Here is a 20,304-nt window from a genome sequence, read left to right as displayed (position 1 = left end):
GGAAATTTCATTTTCCTCTGCACTACAAAAACTGTGTACTTAAATCTTGGCCTCTCAAAGAATCAGTAATTTGCACTCAGATATGAATAACACAAAGAAAACCATTATTTCTGGATCTGAAAATAGTAAAAAAAAAAAAAAAAGTATCAGTTTTTTTTAATTCATGTTTATTTATCTTTTATAGACAAATTAAAATACTTATAATAATTAAACATGGTAGACATACACATAAATGAAATGTATAAGTACTTCAGACAAAATTTAACACATATTAGACAAACTGATGACTTGCTTACATTTGGTGTTAAGGTATATTTACATGAATATTGAAAAAAATGTTTTCACAAAAACTGCTATAAAATGTTCACATTTGTCTTAGTAATAAATTAGATTTCCTAGACTGATGTTTTATGAAAACTATGTAAAGATCTGATTTAATCATTCACCTCATATGGTATCGTTATTTGTAAATAAAGCATGTTTTTGTCAGTATAAATGTACATTTAACTCTTAAATCATGTAACAGTTTATCAAGACCATGCCACATTTATTAAACAAACATGCATGCCATATTAAAACTTAATTTATGTATTATTATGCACAGTGTTTAGTTTTGCTATGGCACTCTATCTTCATGAAAAATATAAGATTTGGCACAGAATCAATAAATTGTATTGCCACTAATCAGAACAAATGTAATTTAAATTTTCCATGGCATAGAAAATACTCTGTCGCATCTCTTCCCTTTATAGTTTATGGACCAATGGCAGTTTTCTATGTCAGTCAGAAGAAACAATGGATATTCACAAACTAAAAGCCCGATCTAGGTGCTCTACCTGCACTCTAGCTGGAAATGCATCAGCTGTAGTTTTTCTGGCAATAGAACATTTCAATCTGTGTTGTGGGCAACAGATGTCTAAATAAGGGCTTTATCAGCAATAATACGTATCATCACAAGCTCCTTTTCTCTGGGAGACAGAGAGGTTGGAAAGGAATGCGGGTCTCTTCATAAATCAGAAATACAGGAGGTATGGAGGGAAAATGCCAACTGAGCCAGAAGCAGGGGATGTTCTTGTAAAGCTGGTGAGAGAGCAAACCATGAAGTAGCAAAAAATAAAGACAGGAACCTGGGTCTCCATCGAGGTGAAGACTGCCATGGGCTTAAGGAGAATCTGTCATTCAAAAGAAACAGTATCCAGAGCATTCTTCATACAGCATTCTTGTCTCAGCAAACTACTATTGCTTTCTAGGAAAAGTTGTAAATTTCCACAACTTAATCAATGTCTAAATTAAGACTGAAGACATTAAGCTAACTAGCAACTTTTTTTTTTTTGTCTGAATTCATTCATAAACACAGTGGAAGGAGAAAGAGGATAACATTAAGTTTTCCTCCAAACCAGAGAAGTCACACTCTAAGTAGAGATTTCAGAGTTGTGCCAAAAAAAAAAAAAGCCTCAGTTCTTTTTCACAGTTTTTCTAAGATACATGTGAGGTGCTATATTTTGAGAGACTGGTTGACAACATCTTTCAAAAAACCTGGATAAATTAATCTTTCTTTGTATTTATTACTAGGGGAAAAGGAAGTAGATCTTAGGTTTAATTTTTATACAAATATGCTTTATTCTAAAAAAATAGAGCAATGAATATATTATTATCTGCTTCATGATCCTTGCTTTCTGAGGACCTTTAAGGGCCTTTACAAAAAACGTCAGACAAGTTAAATAAAATTGGCAAACTTTTGTTTCAAAGCTTGTTAAGGTGCACACAGACATAACGATTATGAACCATAGAGTACTGAGTTTTCAAGAGTGAAATCATACCAAAACCTTGATAAGTTTTCGCTGACATCATAGGAGAGTAAGTGGTCGGGAAGGTCACTGATGGTGCCCTGCACGGCCAGCACGTGTGGGGCCAAGGTGAAGGGTACGTCGCTCAGGAGCTCGGCCATTAGTGAGCTGTTCTCCAGGGTCTGGCCTGCCTTAGTTTCCGTCTCAGGCCCTGCTACAGTCACACTGGATGAGTTTTCTTTGCCAGTCTAAAAATACATATATATGTAAGTCATTTCGATCTTACAGACTTTGGCATTAATATATCAAAACGTGGCATTAACATATCAAGGTGACTGAGAAATGCAGAGTATATAAATAGTCCCAGGTTGTCATTGTTTACTTGCTCAGTCCTGTCTACCTCTTTGCGACCCTATGGACTACAGCCTGTCAGGCTCCTCTGTCCATGGGATTCTCCAGGCAAGAATACTGCAGTGGGTTGCCATTTCCTTCTCGCTAGGATCTTCCCAACCCAGGGATTGAAGCCCCGTCTCCTATAGCTCTCCTACACTGGCAGGCAGGTTCTTTACCGCTGAGCCACCAGGGAAGCCCATTCTCAGATTAGAATGCCGCTATTGACTTACTTGAGAAACACATCCATCTATATATCTCCTAGGTGTTAAAATGAATCCAAAGCCCAGCCTTACTCAGATGAACCACCCACAAGCCCCTCAGATACAGACACGCACTCTTGCCGTTTCCCTAGCCCAGATCATGTCCACAAAGTCTCTCTTGCTGCTTTTCCAAGTCTGACGTCAGCTTTCAGGCTCCACAGAATCCCCAGCTTCTTTCTGAAATCTTCTATCAACACAGCCAAAGTGACCTTGCCTGCTTCAGCACGGTTACAGGGCAGCTTGCCCGGGATAGTATTTGGTGTTTCCTTTACGTGTCTTTGCTAGTTGTATTTTATTGTGCTTATGTCTTAACCCCAAAGAGAATCTAGGGTCCTTGGGGGCACACAATCCATTGTACCCATCTCTGTATTCTCTGCCTTTCATACGTTCCTGCTTTACCCTCATGTGTACTTGGGAACTGACTTCTAACATGCACCGAACTAGTGACTGATAAGCTGCCTATGATGGAACTAAAATGCTATGTTATTATGAGAATAATAAGAAGAATTGATATATTTTGTTTGATTTATTTAAAATGGGTGTCTCTTACAGAAGTTTACCAAAAGACCTGGAGCACGAGTTCACAGTAGCACTGGGCGCAAGCCCTGAGCTTGTGCAGTGAGCTGGCGCCCGTTCACCAGTAGCAGCATGGACAATGAACAGAAGCAGATTACAGCGATGAGAGTGAAGAGCCTCCCGCTGCAAGCAGCTGACCCTAACCAAACCAGGTCAGGCAAACGTTTACTCCCCATTTCGCAAGGTCTCATGCAGAATCAAACTCCTGAGACTTTACAAGGCCCACGGTGATCTGGCCACAGGCATCTCCCTGACACTAGCCTGGCTGGTCTGTCCTTGTTCGGACTCCTCTAGTCCCTCTATTCGTGCCATGGCTCTTGCACAGTCAGCCCATTTCTGCCTCAGGCTGGACCCTGCAGACTCTTCTCCCGGATACACATGGGGCTCCTTCCCTCCAATCCTTCCCAGTGTGGGCCCAAACGTCACCTTCTCAATGAGCCTTTCCTGGCTGTCCCATGAGCCCTCACCTCGTCCCCGCCAGCATTCTCCACCCGCCTCTCCTGCTTCTGCCGTCTCTTGGCACCCGGTGATATGTTCTGTACTTTATTCTGATTATCATCCCTCAGAAGCTTAAGCAGTTTTTTTCTTTAATGTTCACCACTGTATCCCAAATGCCAGAGTCAGTGTCTACTGCTCGGTAAATATCTGGTGAATAAAAGAGAGTGGACAAGACTTTTGCCTGAGGAGGCCTTATAATGGCTATAAATGCTGATAAATTCCTCTTTCTTAAGTCTAGAAACAAATGATTTTCTGTGTAAGAAATAACAATTTTATAAAACTTTTTATGGAAGTGCAAACTACAGAAAGGAGTACATCTTAAGTGTATAGCTGGTACATTTTAACCAGCGAAATACTAGAACCCAGATAAATAGAAATGGCCCTCGTGGCGTTCTCTTTCTTTCACAGTCAACTGCCTACTCCCTCAGTCACCATCCGACTTCTTACGGTATAGACTGTTCACCTATTTTTTATGTTTTAAATGAAGGTAACCATACAGTATAAACTCTCTATGTTTGTGGCTTTTTTTATCCAGTGTTGTATTATAAGATTCATTTATATTGTTGTATGGGCTTCCCTGGTGGCTCAGAGGTTAAAGTGTCTGCCTCCAATGAGGGAGACTGGGGTTCGATCCCTGGGTAAGGAAGATCCCCTGGAGAAGGAAATGGCAACCCACTCCAGTATTCTTGCCTGGAGAATCCCATGGATGGAGAAGCCTGGTAGGCTACAGTCCACGGGGTCGCAAAGAGTCAGACACGACTTCACTATACACTATATGTGGGATTATAATATTTTTTTAAGAATGTATTCGGCAGAAGAGATACTCTGGCATCTTAAAAGAACTGTTTTGTGGCCATGTTGATAGCAGGTAGTGAGGGGTATAGGGGTTGGGGAAGGAAGCAGGAAGACCAGCTGGGAAAGAGAGATGATAGTGACGTAGATGAGGGCTGTGATAGTAAAAGCGAGAGAAAGCGGTTTGGAGAGACCTAAAGGCTAAAGTCAGGAGGATGTGCTGATGGAATAGATGGTGGACTGGGAGAGAAAAGTGGAGTCAAGGGTGAAGCCAAAGTGGACAGACATTTAAGTGGTGTGGTTAGAAGGCAGGGGGGCGTGATTCAAGCCTGGAGCTAGTGTGATCTGGTGGAGAAAGTCAGCTTGGTATGTATTTAGAAGACAGTAGCAGGAGAGAAAGTGAAGACCAATACAAGAATAGGCTACTTTCTAAATATTATGCTGCAAATGGGAAAAGAGACATGGCCAGTAGCTGGAAAGGAAAGTAGGGTCAAGACAACTTCCTCTTGATTTTTCTTTCTGTTCTGGAAGTTGGGAGCAATAATGGTAGTTTATATGCTGAAGAGAAGAGGCCCCTAAGAAAGGGAAACTCCGTGGAGACTCTGTAGAGAAGGAACTGCTCTCTTCACTGGCATCCCCCCAACATCCAGAACAGAGGCTCTCAAGAAGTACTTGGGCAGTGAATGAATGAATGAAGGTACCAAACACATCCCTATCAGGGTTGTTTTACAGCTTCACGTGAAAATAAATCACCAGAGTACTTTCGTAGGATGGCAACTAGAACAAACGTAACGTCACCCAGTGATGAATCTTATTAGACAGGTCCATGTATGCACTGACCGAGCAGAGTCTGCCTCCTGAAACCTAACTGGGACTTAAGTATTACGTGTCCTTGCATCGGCCAAGAGTACAGGCATTGGTGAGCAACAATGCCAGGATTCTAGCCTCTTTAAAGGGCATCACTATACACTGGTTTCCTCAATAGTATGCAAACACCAGGGCTGTGGTTACCATGGAGCAGCATGGCAGAGTGTTTAAGAACACAGATTCTAGAGTCAGACTATTTGGGTTGGGTACAAATCCTCCTTAAAAATATACAAATGGCCTGGGACAAGTTATTTAACTTTCTGTGTCTTTTTCCTTAGCTATTAGGAAACCAATATTAGTGCCTATTTCATACAGTCGTTATGAAAATTGTATGAATAATTGTAAGTAAGTAGAATAATCCTGAGCACATGCTAAAGTCAATGATAAATAAAAACTTTACAAACGTCAGACCCCTTTTGGCTTTAGGTAAAGACCAGGATTCATCCAGTCCTTTTGTTTTTGACATTCACGGATGGTTCAAACAATCTTGCCTTCCCCTCTCCTCTTAGAGCTTGTCTTCTCTCTTAATCTCACAGGCCAATGTTCCCTAGGTCTGCTGATCACATCCCATACTTGAGCTTTCCTCTCTTCCTCCCTTGAGTACCGAACGTGTTCTACAGTTTCATTAGCCAAATCATCTCCTTTCTTAAACAAAAGCATTCCTAAAATCTCACCTTCCCACTAAAAAAGGAGGCATGTTACCCAGAGCACTTTCTGCTTTCTAAACATACGAGCTTCTAAGGTTTACCTCTGGCAGTGATATTTATTCCTTTGTTCATGCTGCTATTAATCCTCTTCCCTTTCCTTTACAAATCATTCTTGCTGTCAGAGCATAATTCCTTGAGGACAGAGCATATCTAGTATAATAAAGGAACTGAGACATGTGGCTTCTTGTTCAAATTCTTCTGATAAAACTGCCATCTGACCTGAAGGAAGGAGGCTGCTTCATCCACCTGGGCCTCAGTTCTCTGTTCTGTCAAATGAACGGTGAGGGGCAAAAAACGATGGCGGTGGTGACGGTGATAGCAACTAGCACGTATTAAACACTTAAGTATATTAACTCTCTCAGTCTTACAACAGCTCTGTAGGGCGTGTCCTGTTACCACCCATACCACCCTGAAGCGGGCGCCCAGTCTCATCTGATCTTGGAGGCTAAGCAGGGGCGGGCCTGGTTAATACTTGGTTGTGAGATGAGTTTCAAATTCAGTTACATTGAAAAAACCCTATATTCTAAGCACACTTCAGCCATGCTTCGGTAGACTGGCTAACTGAATGAACAAAGCCTCAAAAATTTAGGGGAAAACATGATAGTTACTTGGCTTAGTAGCATCTCGGCTTAATTTAGAAGGAAAAAAAAAAAAAGAGACTCTAATATCTCTTACCTTTGGGAAGAAAGGATTGAGAAAATCATTGAGGGGACAGATCTTAGACTGAAGAAGGATGGAAAAGAAAGCATGATTTAAGAAAAATTTATCCCTGGAAACAAATCTCCTGGTAGCCTGGATAAACCATGGGGAAAACAGCATGGTCAGTGAAACAAGACAGTCTGTGTGTTGATGACGGGTGAAGAGGAGGGACAGAAAGGTACGTGGGCATGTACTACAGTATTCTTTCTCCCTCGGTATATGTTTGAAGGCTTTGCATAATAAAAAGTTTCCAAAATTTAAATTAAAAAAATACCATGCACACAGTATTCCATTAAATGCCCCCTAGAAGGATCTGAGTATCAGCGGTCTGTATGTCTTGACTCCAGCATCTCGCTCTTAACAGTTGGCTAGAACGCACAGTACAGTCTCCAAGGAGGCTGCCTGCCCTCTTGGCAGCAGGGCAAGTGCCACGATGCAGCTGCTGCTGGCATGCTGAGAGTTGGAAGGGGAGAAACTAGACAGCGGAATAAGAGTAAGTCACAAAGGGAATGGGAGTCAAAATTCAAGGACCGCACACCTACTAGCCCTGATCACCAAGTCCCGGACTTGGCAGCCAATGGCAGCAGCCGTGGGGGCTGAGGGCCGAAACAGGTGCAGGAGTCCCCCTGCAAAAAGCAGCCTTCTCTCTCCCACACAGAGTCTTTCAGTTTTTTTCCATTTGCATAATAAAATGGGTCTTTAAAGGGAAGAATGAGTATGTCAACCACAATAGAGTGGGAAGAAAAGAATCAATTAACCTTGCGGTTTATAGCCAAATTTTTAAAAAATTACTTCAAATATTATGCTCATAAAGCATAGTCATTTTTGTGACTAATCTTGCTCACAGAATTACTGATATGATGATACTCTTGAATATAAGGTCCTTCCTATAATGTAGCTTTCATACTGCTTTTTCAAATTAAGTTTGCCCTTACAAGGGTAAGTGAGAGTATACCATGTCAGAATCATTTTTTAATCTCAGGGAGAAAATAAATTTCCTTATCTACATCATTTACAAATAACCAGGTATTTTCATGTCTGTATAAAAATTACTTCTTGTTCATCAGTTAACCTGTTAAAAATGAGCTAGCCAAGTGTATCTTGGGTTCCTTGCATTCTCTTATCTTTGTCTCGAATGATTCAGAGTGGTTTATAGGCTCTATTCCTCCCTTTCTTGCAGACGGGCTGTAAAAATTCATGAGGCTCAATCTGTAAAATCTTCTCAGAGCTTAAGGAAAAACACACTCTGAGAATACGAGGCACATAACACTTTTTAGTCAAGGCTCAGAAAAATGAAGTCACCTCTCCAGAGCATCAGAAGGTTAGTGGTGTCCTTCTGAACTTCATTCTTGGGTGTGTGGAAGCAAGAAAACGCAGGTTTAAGAGCAGACTACTACTACATTTTTCCTGGCACAAAGGCCCCACTAACCATCAGGAAATCTATTAAGGGTTGCCGACTTTGCAAACCCACTGACAATTTGGAGACTTCATCTGCTTAGCCATACCCGACTTAGGTATAAATAAGTTTATTAATATGAACAGCACCTGTATTTGGCATCTTTTAAAACCTCCTGCCTTTTTCAGTAACCTGGTGCCTCAGAAAAGTACAGATAAAATAGTATCCTATAAAAGCAAAATACTGAAGCATTAAAATTTAGAAAGCAGCCTTAACCCCAACAGTAATAGAACCTATTAAAAGAACATGAAACCAGGTATAAAACATTCATCTAACACATTCAGTTTACATACAAAGAAGGTAGCTATATCAAGTGTATTTCTAGGAAAAGAGAGGAAAAAGAGGTAATATCAAGCTCTGGCTGTCTATGCCTTTAAATTTTATGTTTATAAATAAAAGACACATTCCTTTGAACAATAGCCTGAACAGGGAACACGGTACTCCTGTCACTTTATCTCCCCAGATAACTGTCCATTCTATTTTGGCTTCAGCTGGTATCCGCTTGCATCACATCGGTGTCTTGATTGGGGGGCGGCGGGGGGCAAATCTGAGTCAGAAGTATCAGGGGACGAGAGGTTAGAAAGAGGTGATACAAGCAGGGCACACTGCACGCAGGACCCAAACTTTCTTCTAAGAAGCTACTTGCCAGTAACTGTCTGGCTAGCTGATCAAAGCCAGAGGATTGGGCTCTTCTACCTACCTGAGTCCTAAGCAGTGGTCTCCTTTCAACTGGGAGAAATTATACTGCAAATGTAGAGACTACTTCCTATTTTTCTGCAAATCCCCACTACCCAGAACAGTTGTACCTGCACGTAACGAGCACCCGTTAAATACTGTGAATGGAGCGGAATCTGGCCCCATGTTTCTGATTCCCTCGACTTAATTTTTAAATTAAGGGGTTGGTCCAAAGAAACAAACAAAAGCCCAGAATACTTCATTGCTGATGCAAATAAATGAGGTAGAAGAGAGCTAAAGGCAAGGAAAGTGGCTGTGTTCCACGTGACTTGGGCTCCCAGATCAAGGATACTAAGCATTTTAGTAGCAAACTAAGACGCTGGGTTAGAAAGCAGGTATTTTCTTTGCTCGCTCTTCTCTCTGATCTAGGACACCATTTCAGTTTACATTGTGGTTTGATACTCTTGTTTCCATATTTGCTCCCTTTTTCTTGCTTTTTTCCCCTCAGTGTTTCCACCTGCCTGTGCTTCCTGCTTCTCCCATCTTTCTTTAAAAAAGAAAAAAGTTCTCTTGACTTCCTCTTTTCAGAACTCCAGCTGAACGTATACAAGTAAGTGAAGAAGGGGAAGCAAGCTGGCTGGCGCTTGCCTCTGTAATCTGTTCCATGTATTCTTGGAAAAGTGGCTTGACTAGAGCCGGAAAATCTTTAGTACCAGCCAACTGGAGTGGGGGAGAAGTGGAAACAGGGAAGAGGAGCACTTTAGGAAATGAACCAGCAAGAAACAGCGTGTGCAGTAGGGGATCCTGTTTTATACTGGTTTTGAAAATATAAAGGGCTTTTTCAGTGATTCTTTTAAAAAAGACATTTAAACAGTTTATTAAAAAAACAAATTGTGATCGTTAATCTTAAGCTGCCAGAGATCTCCTATTTTCCCAGGACGTTTTCCCCACGCCTTGACAGCGTGGATTTCACCCTTTCTCTTCTCTGGCCCAACATCATCACCTTCCTCCCTGCTGTGAGCAGGTGGCTAGCCTCCTTCTTATCATAGAGAAAACAGGAACCATCCCCTGAGGATCTCCCCTACCTGCTACGTTCACAAGCCTCACCCGCCCTCGTACCCACCTGTGCCCCCCTCCTGCCATAGTGGGCGAGCTGCCCTCCTCCCGCCCAAAGCAGACCCTTTCCTGGTGCTGCACAGCCATTCTGTCCCCACTCTTCCTCCATCAGAAGGTGGCCTCGAATTGCTCATCTTTCATACAGTCAGTTCTGCATTTACAGAAAATTCTCCCCGCGCCTCTAGGGCCCCTGGCGCCTCGCCCACTGACCTCCCCCGCTCCCCTCCCCACCGCCACTATCGCTCTACTTTGTCTCCCAGCCCGGCTGACACCGGTGCTGACACTCGCTATCTGCCTCACTCCTCACCCGCTGCCGTCTGCCTCGCTCTCTGCCCTCTACTGCCACTGATTTCTCCAAGGTCACTCATATCATCATTCTTTCACTACGTTCAGAAGATGACTTGACGTGCTAAAACTTCCAGAACCTCTTTGTTGCACTTAAGGCTGGTGACTCTGAGTTTTTATTTCTTGGCTTCTGTAACACTCGTTAGGTTTGCCTTCTGTCTGTTTTTTTTGCCTGTTTCTGAAGTGGTATTTTCCAGGGCCTCATTTCTGTTCCTTTGTTCTTAGCCTCAACATACTTCCCTGGAGGAACTTATCCATACGTAAGGTGCCTACCGCCCTACTCCTCCACCCAAAGTGAATATGCAGACGCGTGCACGTGTACACACACACCCCGATCTCAAACCCAGATTTCTATCAAGACTTCCTAACCCATATGTGCAAACCCTATTATACATCATTCTTTCGGACACTCAATAGGGAACTTAACTCCGTGTGTTCTAAACCTGGCTTTCAGCTTCCTCCCAAGTCTACCCCAAACCTAATGCTCTCGGGATATGTTCTTTATTGGTGATGGGTGCCAACACGGTTGCCTGACTCAGAAACCTGAGTTATCTTTGACTTCTCTCTCCTTCTCACTCCCTCCATCCAGTAAATGACTGAATCCTACTGACTTTGATGTCTTTGATGCCTCCCTGAGTCCATCCATGGCTCTTCAGGTCCACTGTCATTCTCTCAGTGCAGACCACCAAGGTCTCCTGGTGTGAATGTCACCAGGGTTTCCTGAGCTGGTGTTACTCCCTCTATACTATTACACATTCTCCCCATCCCTGGTGATGGCTGAGACACATGCTCGTCCTCGCTTACAATGCCTCCACGTCTTCGGAAAAAAGCACAAAGGCCTTATCATAGCACATTTGGCATAAGCTGGCCTCGATCATCCCTCGCTTTCTGTTATTACCATCCTCTAAACTCTTTACTCCATCTTTACTCCACTGTTATTATCTGAACAGGCTGGGCTCTTTTTAGCTCTGAGTCTTGTCTTCTTCTTTTCAATGATTTTTGCCTACATCTTGCTCTCTTTTTCCACTCCCTTCACCTTGCCTATTTCAGCTTGCCCTGCATGCTGCACATCAGGACTCTTTCAGGAAGACTGCCCCACCTAACTCCTCAAACCTCAGCCACGCCCCTGTCCATGCATTCCCTTAACAGTCTGTGCATACCCTTGAAAAACTGTGGAAAGCTCAAAGCCAGGGACAATAGATTCCTCTCCATTTCCTTGAATGAGAGCAGTGGCTGGCTCAAGAGAGGTGATTATGTTTGTTTCTGTGCAGTGGCTCAGTTGTGTCTGACTTTTTGCAGACTCATGGACTGTAGCCCGCCAGGCTCCTCTGTCCACGGGATTCTCCAGGCAAGGATACTGGAGTGGGTTGCCATTTCCTTCTCCAGGAGATCTTCCCAACCCAGGGATCAAACCCACATGTCCTGCATTGGCAGGCGGATTCTTTACCACTGGGCTACCAAGAAGTCCAAATGAGTGACTAAATAATTTAAATTTCTTCATATTATGTTGATTGTGGATTTTTGCATTTGTTTGTTTGTTTCCTAATAAGACTTGACCCACTCTTTTCCATATCATCACTGACATGTATCACATATCAAGGAGAACTTTAAATTCACTTGAGACCCCAGCTACATCTATTTCCTGAAGAAAGAGATGGGTTGTTCTTGACTTGCCAAGTAAACAAGTTCACAGATACGTCTCCCAAAGGATGTTCAATGAGGCACTGCCGCAAACTTTAGAGAGGAAACCGTTTGGGAAATATTTTTACCAGAGACCTAACTACCTACCTTTCTTTCACTGAAAGAGCAACAGAAGCTAACCTCAGCTACTCCAAACTCCCCTTAATCAACCATCTTAGTCTGTTCAGGCTGCTTAGACGAGGTAGCTTATAAACAACAGAAGTTTACTTCACATGGTTCTGGAGGCTGAGAAGTCCAAGATCAAGGTGCTGGCAGAATCAGTGTGTGGGAAGGCCTGCTTTCTGGCTCACAGACTGCCCTCTTTTCACCGTAACATCACATGGCAGAAGGGGCAGGGAGCTCCCTGGGACCTCTTTTGTAAGGGCCCTAATCTCGTCCATGAAGTCTTTACCCTCATGACCTAATCACCTCCAAAGGCCCTACCTCCACATACTCTCACACTGGAGATCAGTTTCAACATGAGAATCTGGGCGGTGCGGGCACACAGTCAGTCCGTAGCATCAGCCTGCCTTGCCTGGGAGTCAGGATTTGTCCACAGCTATGCGGTCCAGTCTGACGGGGCTGCAGGGAAACCTGTGCTTGGGGGTAGGGGTACGGGGTACAGGACCAGCAACAGGGTGGCAGGACTAGGGAATCACTGGAGGAGGAGGAGAGCCTCAGAGATAAGAGCTGAGGAAGTGGGTAGGAGAGGGGATGGATAAGTATAAATGCCACTTATTTAATTTCTGTTCACCTCTGTTCAAGAGAAAAGCCCCTTTCTTCTTTGACTTCCATAAAGAGGGATTTTTCTTTAAGCACCCTGGCCTTCTGCCCACCCCCTACTCCTCCCAAAGGAGGGAGAATGAGTTACCTCGTTGGTGAAAGATGGCCAAGGGTCCATGTTTCTAGATGGGGGCAACTGAACTGCCCAAGATCCTGAGGCCTGGGGAGTCTTTCTCCTTCTGACTCTACTTGGAATAGAGGAGACAAGGAACCAGGGTAGGTGTGTGTGCTGTCCTGACTTAACCCATGTCCATACCAGTGGGGAAAGTTTATTGGAACAAGGAAGTCCATTTTAGCTGCTACTCTGAGCCACCTCCAACTGAGGCTCTATCGGTCTAAAGGGTGAGCACCATTTTTGTTCCTCTGTTTGTGGGCTCTTCGGTCTTAACTTCTCCATTGGCTCAAGATGCAGGTGAGGAAAAGGGATGCCCTTTATTAGGAGATTAGAACCCCACCAATTTCTACTTTCCAAAGCAATTCCATTTACAATTAAAAAAAAAAACAAACAGAGAAGCATCGTAAACACACCAAAAAATCAAAACAAATATAGCAAAATCATGCAGACACCACATGATCGGGAAATCTAAAACCTAACAAAGTCATGGTTTTTAAAATGTATGTGTCCTATAGTGCTCTCTGAAACAACTTATTGGTTTGGTTTTATCAGTTTCACAATTCAGTTAAATCTAGATCTGAAAAGTTCTGATCAGAATCAGGGAAAATGGCACCTACTATTTGTTTTGTGCTTTACAAGGCTTTTGAAGTTGTCTCACATACGTTGCTGCATTTGAACCTCACAACCCACTAAATCTGATAGGGAAGCTGTTGTTCTTATTCTCATCTTCTGAGGCTCAAAGGGTAGTGATTATCTAAGGTCACACACTACCTTCCGGCAAAGACTTGTACCCGGGGTCTCCTGACTTAGAACCCCATGCTCCCTCTCCAACATAAAGGCCATCATCAAGAGAAACAATTTTATAGAAATCATTCCAAGCATCTTTTCTGACCACAATGCAGTAAGATTAGATCTCAATTACAAGAGAAAAACTATTAAAAATTCCAACATATGGAGGCTGAACAACATGCTGCTGAATAACCAACAAATCACAGAAGAAATAAAAAAAGAAATCAAAATTTGCATAGAAACGAATGAAAATGAAAACACAACAACCCAAAACCTGTGGGACACGGTAAAAGCAGTCCTAAGGGGAAAGTTCATAGCAATACAGGCACACCTCAAGAAACAAGAAAAAAGTCAAATAAATAACCTAACTCTACACCTAAAGCAACTAGAAAAGGAAGAAATGAAGAACCCCAGGGTTAGTAGAAGGAAAGAAATCTTAAAACTTAGAGCAGAAATAAATGCAAAAGAAACAAAAGAGATCATAGCAAAAATCAACAAAACCAAAAGCTGGTTTTTTGAAAGGATAAATAAAATTGACAAACCATTAGCCAGACTCATCAAGAAACAAAGGGAGAAAAAGCAAATCAATAAAATTAGAAATGAAAATGGAGAGATCACAACAGACAACACAGAAATACAAAGGATCATAAGAGAGTACTATCAACAATTATATGCCAATAAAATGGACAATGTGGAAGAAATGGACAAATTCTTAGAAAAGTACAACTTTCCAAAACTCGACCAGGAAGAAATAGAAAATCTTAACAGACCCATCACAAGCACGAAAATTGAAACTGTAATCAAAAATCTTCCAGCAAACAAAAGCCCAGGTCCAGACGGCTATACAGCTGAATTCTACCAAAAATTTAAAGAGCTAACACTTATCCTGCTCAAACTCTTCCAGAAAATTGCAGAGGATGGTAAACTTCCAAACTCATCCTATGAGGCCACCATCACCCTAATACCAAAACCTGACAAATATGCCACAAAAAAAGAAAACTACAGGCCAGTATCACTGATGAACATAGATGCAAAAATCCTTAACAAAATTCTAGCAATCAGAATCCAACAACACATTAAAAAGATCATACACCAGGACCAAGTGGGCTTTATCCCAGGGATGCAAGGATTCTTCAATATCTGCAAATCAATCAATGTAATACACCACATTAACAAATTGAAAAATAAAAACCATATGATTATCTCAATAGATGCAGAGAAAGCCTTTGACAAAATTCAACATCGATTTATGATAAAAACTCTCCAGAAAGCAGGAATAGAAGGAACATACCTCAACATAATAAAAGCTATGTATGACAAACCCACAGCAAACATTATCCTCAATGGTGAAAAATTGAAAGCATTTCCTCTAAAGTCAGGAACAAGACAAGGGTGCCCACTTTCACCATTACTATTCAACATAGTTTTGGAAGTTTTGGCCACAGCAATCAGAGCAGAAAAAGAAATAAAAGGAATCCAAATTGGAAAAGAAGAAGTAAAGCTCTCACTGTTTGCAGATGATATGATCCTCTACATAGAAAACCCTAAAGACTCCACCAGAAAATTACTAGAACTAATCAATGACTATAGTAAAGTTGCAGGATATAAAATCAACACACAGAAATCCCTTGCATTCCTATACACTAATAATGAGAAAACAGAAAGAGAAATTAAGGAAACAATTCCATTCACCATTGCAACGGAAAGAATAAAATACTTAGGAATATATCTACCTAAAGAAACTAAAGACCTCTATATAGAAAACTATAAAACACTGGTGAAAGAAATCAAAGAGGATACTAACAGATGGAGAAATATACCATGTTCATGGATTGGAAGAATCAATATAGTGAAAATGAGTATACTACCCAAAGCAATCTATAGATTCAATGCAATCCCTATCAAGCTACCAACAGCATTCTTCACAGAGCTAGAACAAATAATTTCACAATTTGTATGGAAATACAAAAAACCTCGAATAGCCAAAGCGATCTTGAGAAAGAAGAATGGAACTGGAGGAATCAACCTACCTGACTTCAGGCTCTACTACAAAGCCACAGTTATCAAGACAATATGGTACTGGCACAAAGACAGAAATATAGATCAATGGAACAAAATAGAAAGCCCAGAGATAAATCCACGCACATATGGACACCTTATCTTTGACAAAGGAGGCAAGAATATACAATGGATTAAAGACAATCTCTTTAACAAGTGGTGCTGGGAAATCTGGTCAACCACTTGTAAAAGAATGAAACTAGAACACTTTCTAACACCATACACAAAAATAAACTCAAAATGGATTAAAGATCTAAACGTAAGACCAGAACCTATAAAACTCCTAGAGGAGAACATAGGCAAAACACTCTGACATACATCACAGCAGGATCCTCTATGACCCACCTCCCAGAATATTGGAAATAAAAGCAAAAATAAACAAATGGGACCTAATTAACCTTAAAAGCTTCTGCACATCAAAGGAAACTATTAGCAAGGTGAAAAGACAGCCTTCAGAATGGGAGAAGATAATAGCAAATGAAGCAACTGACAAACAACTAATCTCCAGAATATACAAGCAACTCCTACAGCTCAACTCCAGAAAAATAAATGACCCAATCAAAAAAATGGGCCAAAGAACTAAATAGACATTTCTCCAAAGAAGACATACAGATGGCTAACAAACACATGAAAAGATGCTCAACATCACTCATTAGCAGAGAAATGCAAATCAAAACCACTATGAGGTACCATTTCACACCAGTCAGAATGGCTGCGATCCAAAAGTCTACAAGTAATAAATGCTGGAGAGGGTGTGGAGAAAAGGGAACCCTCTTCCACTGTTGGTGGGAATGCAAACTAGTACCGCCACTATGGAGAACAGTGTGGAGATTCCTTAAAAAACTGGAAATAGAACTGCCTTATGATCCAGCAATCCCACTGTTGGGCATACACACGGAGGAAACCAGAAGGGAAAGAGACACGTGTACCCCAATGTTCATCGCAGCACTGTTTATAATAGCCAGGACATGGAAGCAACCTAGATGTCCATCAGCAGAGGAATGGATAAGCAAGCAGTGGTACATATACACAATGGAGTATTACTCAGCCATTAAAAAGAATACATTTGAATCAGTTCTAATGAGGTGGATGAAACTGGAGTCTATTATACAGAGTGAAGTAAGCCAGAAAGAAAAACACCAATACAGTATACTAACGCATATATATGGAATTTAGAAAGATGGTAACAATAACCCTGTGTACGAGACAGCAAAAGAGACACTGATGTATAGAACAGTCTTATGGACTCTGTGGGAGAGGGAGAGGGTGGGAAGATTTGAGAGAATGGCATTGAAACATGTAAAATATCATGTATGAAACGAGTTGCCAGGCCAGGTTCAATGCACGATACTGGATGCTTGGGGCTGGTGCACTGGGACGACCCAGAGGGATGGAATGGGGAGGGAGGAGGGAGGAGGGTTCAGGATGGGGAACACATGTATACCTGTGGCGGATTCATTTTGACATTTGGCAAAACTAATACAATTATGTAAAGTTTAAAAATAAAATAAAATTAAAAAAAAATACCAAAAAAAAAAAGAGAAACAATTTTAAAGCTTACCTGTCTGGGTGTTTTATTTGTTAAAAGAACTTAAATTTAACAGTTTCTCTACAGATAAGTGTTATCTGGGGTAGAGGACGAAGTTCCTAAAATACAGACTGAGTGACTAAAGAAAACAGAGGTTCAACTAAGCATCTTATTACCAGGTTAAACCTACCAAGCTGGATGAAATATGTAATAGCTTAGAAAACTATAGCATCTGATCACCACCAAGGTTACACAATAGCTTAGGCTTTTGTGTATGGATTCTTCAAGCTTGCTATGTACACCACAGTTCTGAAGAATCTGATATCCCTTGTTAGTCACACTGGAGTCCACTTCCCATTTACATAGCTTTATTTATTTTAAATATCTATTCAACTTTTTCAGAATGCAGTGCAACAAGATCATATTTTTTCTAGTCAATTTCAAAGGAACACAATGAAAACTGATCTTGCACATTTCCTCAGCACACTGAATATTAATTTCATCCTAATGATTTTTTTCATTTTGTAAAACAATAAAGTACTTCAACCGTCTGCATATACAATCAGAAAGCAAATGAAATACTCTTCTATTTTTAAAGCTGATAAGAGAATATATCTGTTTTTATATGACTAGATGTTTAAATGTATATCATTAGATGTTTATAATTAGATATAACAAATGTTTTATGTGATACTGATTGAATGGAAATAATACCATAAGATACTAGTAGAAAATACCTCCAAAAAAGTAAATCTAAAAATATTAAATAATAGCTATATGCTGGCTTTTTTGGAATGTGCTTTGATGAAATGAACATTTAGTAAATTCATAAACCTAAGATAATATACATTTTTAAGAACAGACATTTAGATTTTAATCAATTCATGTTAAAGTTGTTGTTTGAAGACAGCTAATCTGTTTTGCAGTTCTTTTAATTGCAAAATTTGTATTCTGTCATTGTTTTACCATTATTATGTAAAAACATAAATACATAATTTTTAGGATGCACTTCAAATTGTTATCTCCATAGCCAGAATTCAAAAACAATTATCAGTAGGAGCTCATGTTCATGCTGCATATAAACATCTTTCTAATCTCAGGAAACAAACAATTTTTTGAGAAAGAGGAAAATACTAGTTAAGAAAAGCCTTAGTTTCCTTGCAAATTGACGTGTGGAATGGTCCACACACTTGAAAATACTATAGTTGGTGAATACACAATTGTATGCTTTCACATAAAGATGCAAGTGAGACAGAAACACATCATACCAAGCTGAGCACAGAAATCATGAAGGTAGGCTAGTTAAATTCCATCAGAGGGCACGGGAGTGATAGTGTTACCTGGGTGTGCTGCACCTAACCACAACTCCGCTAGGCCAACAGTAAACAGTGTTTGGAAAACTGAAGAGGGGAGCAGAAAGCTGTGTCACTTGACTTTGGCTCTCATTTGCGAAAAGGTTGTATTTCAAAACAGAAGATGGGGTTGGAAAAGTAAACACAGCTGCGTTTTCTCTACCCCAGTGTGAGAATGAAGAGGCTCTTAGGAGTGGCAGGAGGCGGGGTCCCTTCTCGGTGCACACTCAGAGCCCCAAATGGCATGCTGTTGTTTCACTTCATGGCAAACTCAGGACAATATTTTTTACTGTGGTAAAATATACACAATGTTTATGACCCTAATCATTTATAAGTGTATAATTCAGTGGCATTAATATAGGCATGTCATGCAATTGACACCATTATCCATCTCTGGAACTTTTCTTGTCATCACAAATAGAAACTCTGTACCCATTAAGGAACTCTCCATTCCTCGCTTCTCCAGCCCCTGGTAACTTCTATCTATCATATCATATTCCATCAACTTGCCTGTTTCAAGTATCTCATATAAATGGAATCATACAGTGTTTGTCCTTCAGCGTTTGACTTATTTCACTCAATGTAATGTTTTCAGAGGCCATATGCATATATGTTGCGTCATGTATCAGAATTTTTTACGGCTATTACTCTGTTGTATGTATATACCATATTTTGTTTATCCATTCATCCACTGATACACATCTGGGTTGTTGCTACCTATTGCTGTGTATTGCAGCACAATACTTTAAGCTACAGTAAAATCAACTAGTGGAAATCTACAAATTAATGCTAAAAGGATTGTCAGGAGTCAATGAATATACGAGTACTATTTAGGTATGTAGAGTTAGAAAGAACTTGAACTAAGGGAAACAAACTATAGTTCCCGCTTATTTTGAATTATAAATCTATTTAGGTATAATAAATTTGTATGCTTTACTATTATACACTTTGCTTGGCTTTAAAAATCATAATCAAAAAGAGCCTTGTCAATTTAATATTTTATGAATTAACATCTGAGTATAACCGATGTTATTTCAATCCTGTTTGACACAGCTCCATAATTTCTCAAAAACCTTTCACCCACACTGGAACTCTACACTGTAATTCTTTTGTGTATTTTTGTAAGGGTGCAAGATGTCATTACCTGCTCTTGGGAAAAGTTTGCTCAACAAACTTGAGAGTGAGTAATGCTAAGAAATGATTAAAAATGAAAAGCCACAGTTGTATCCAAAAATTCATCAGAGGAAAATCTAAAATTCATATAGCTTAATAAATTTAAATATAGTTTAAATGCCTCAGCAGAGTAACAAACTTTATCCAAGTCATCTTGGAATTTCTCAAAGAACAATACACTGTGTGGCTGAAAGATGCTTTCAAGATTGACATAAAAGTTGATTAATGTATAATCGATTCTTTGAGCCATCCTTTTTTAGGATTCCTAAGTTTTTAAGGAAAAAGAAGGTACTTGTCAGACTATACACTGTTTCTGGTACATCAAGTTGAAAATTAATCTGCAAGACTGAGTAGCAACAGCACTAGATCAAGTCCCAGGGACTCCTGCCTCTGCCTAAACCATGTGACCTTCTGTAAATCATTTGGCCTCTCTGTGTTTCAGTCAACTCCTCTGAAATAAGAGGTAATTGGATCAGATGATCCAGCTCTGGAGTGCCATGATTCCAAGTAGACTTAGACCCTAACTCTTCTGTATTAGTAAACGCTCTTAGGGAAACACCACTGAAATCAATACAAATGATAACTGTAGAAAGTATTGACACTATCTGGAGAAGAGACTCAGAACTCCAATGGTTATGAAAAGGATTCCTACCAT

The 20,304-nt window shown here is 40.5% G+C and overlaps 1 protein-coding gene and 1 long non-coding RNA gene across 2 annotated transcripts in view; one reads left to right on the top strand and one right to left on the bottom strand.

The window, feature by feature from the left end:
- LOC129658946 (uncharacterized) overlaps positions 1–11,605 on the top strand; it is a 113,350-nt gene extending 101,745 nt beyond the window's left edge. The window contains exons 2-3 of the long non-coding RNA XR_008717606.1: positions 2,993–3,168; positions 11,471–11,605. This is a non-coding gene — a long non-coding RNA (uncharacterized LOC129658946). The remainder of the gene's footprint in view (positions 1–2,992; positions 3,169–11,470) is intronic.
- The window catches only part of UMAD1 (UBAP1-MVB12-associated (UMA) domain containing 1), a 260,313-nt gene continuing 240,254 nt past the window's right edge, over positions 246–20,304 (bottom strand). Inside the window, exon 4 of the mRNA XM_055589846.1 lies at positions 246–2,035. Coding sequence (XP_055445821.1) covers positions 1,778–2,035 — 258 coding nt within the window. The 3' untranslated portion in view covers positions 246–1,777. The remainder of the gene's footprint in view (positions 2,036–20,304) is intronic.

The sequence above is a fragment of the Bubalus kerabau genome, chromosome 8 (assembly GCF_029407905.1).
Source record: "Bubalus kerabau isolate K-KA32 ecotype Philippines breed swamp buffalo chromosome 8, PCC_UOA_SB_1v2, whole genome shotgun sequence".
NCBI lineage: Eukaryota > Metazoa > Chordata > Mammalia > Artiodactyla > Bovidae > Bubalus > Bubalus kerabau.
Note: the sequence above shows the minus strand (reverse complement) of the source record. Positions and strands in the feature narration are given on the sequence as shown.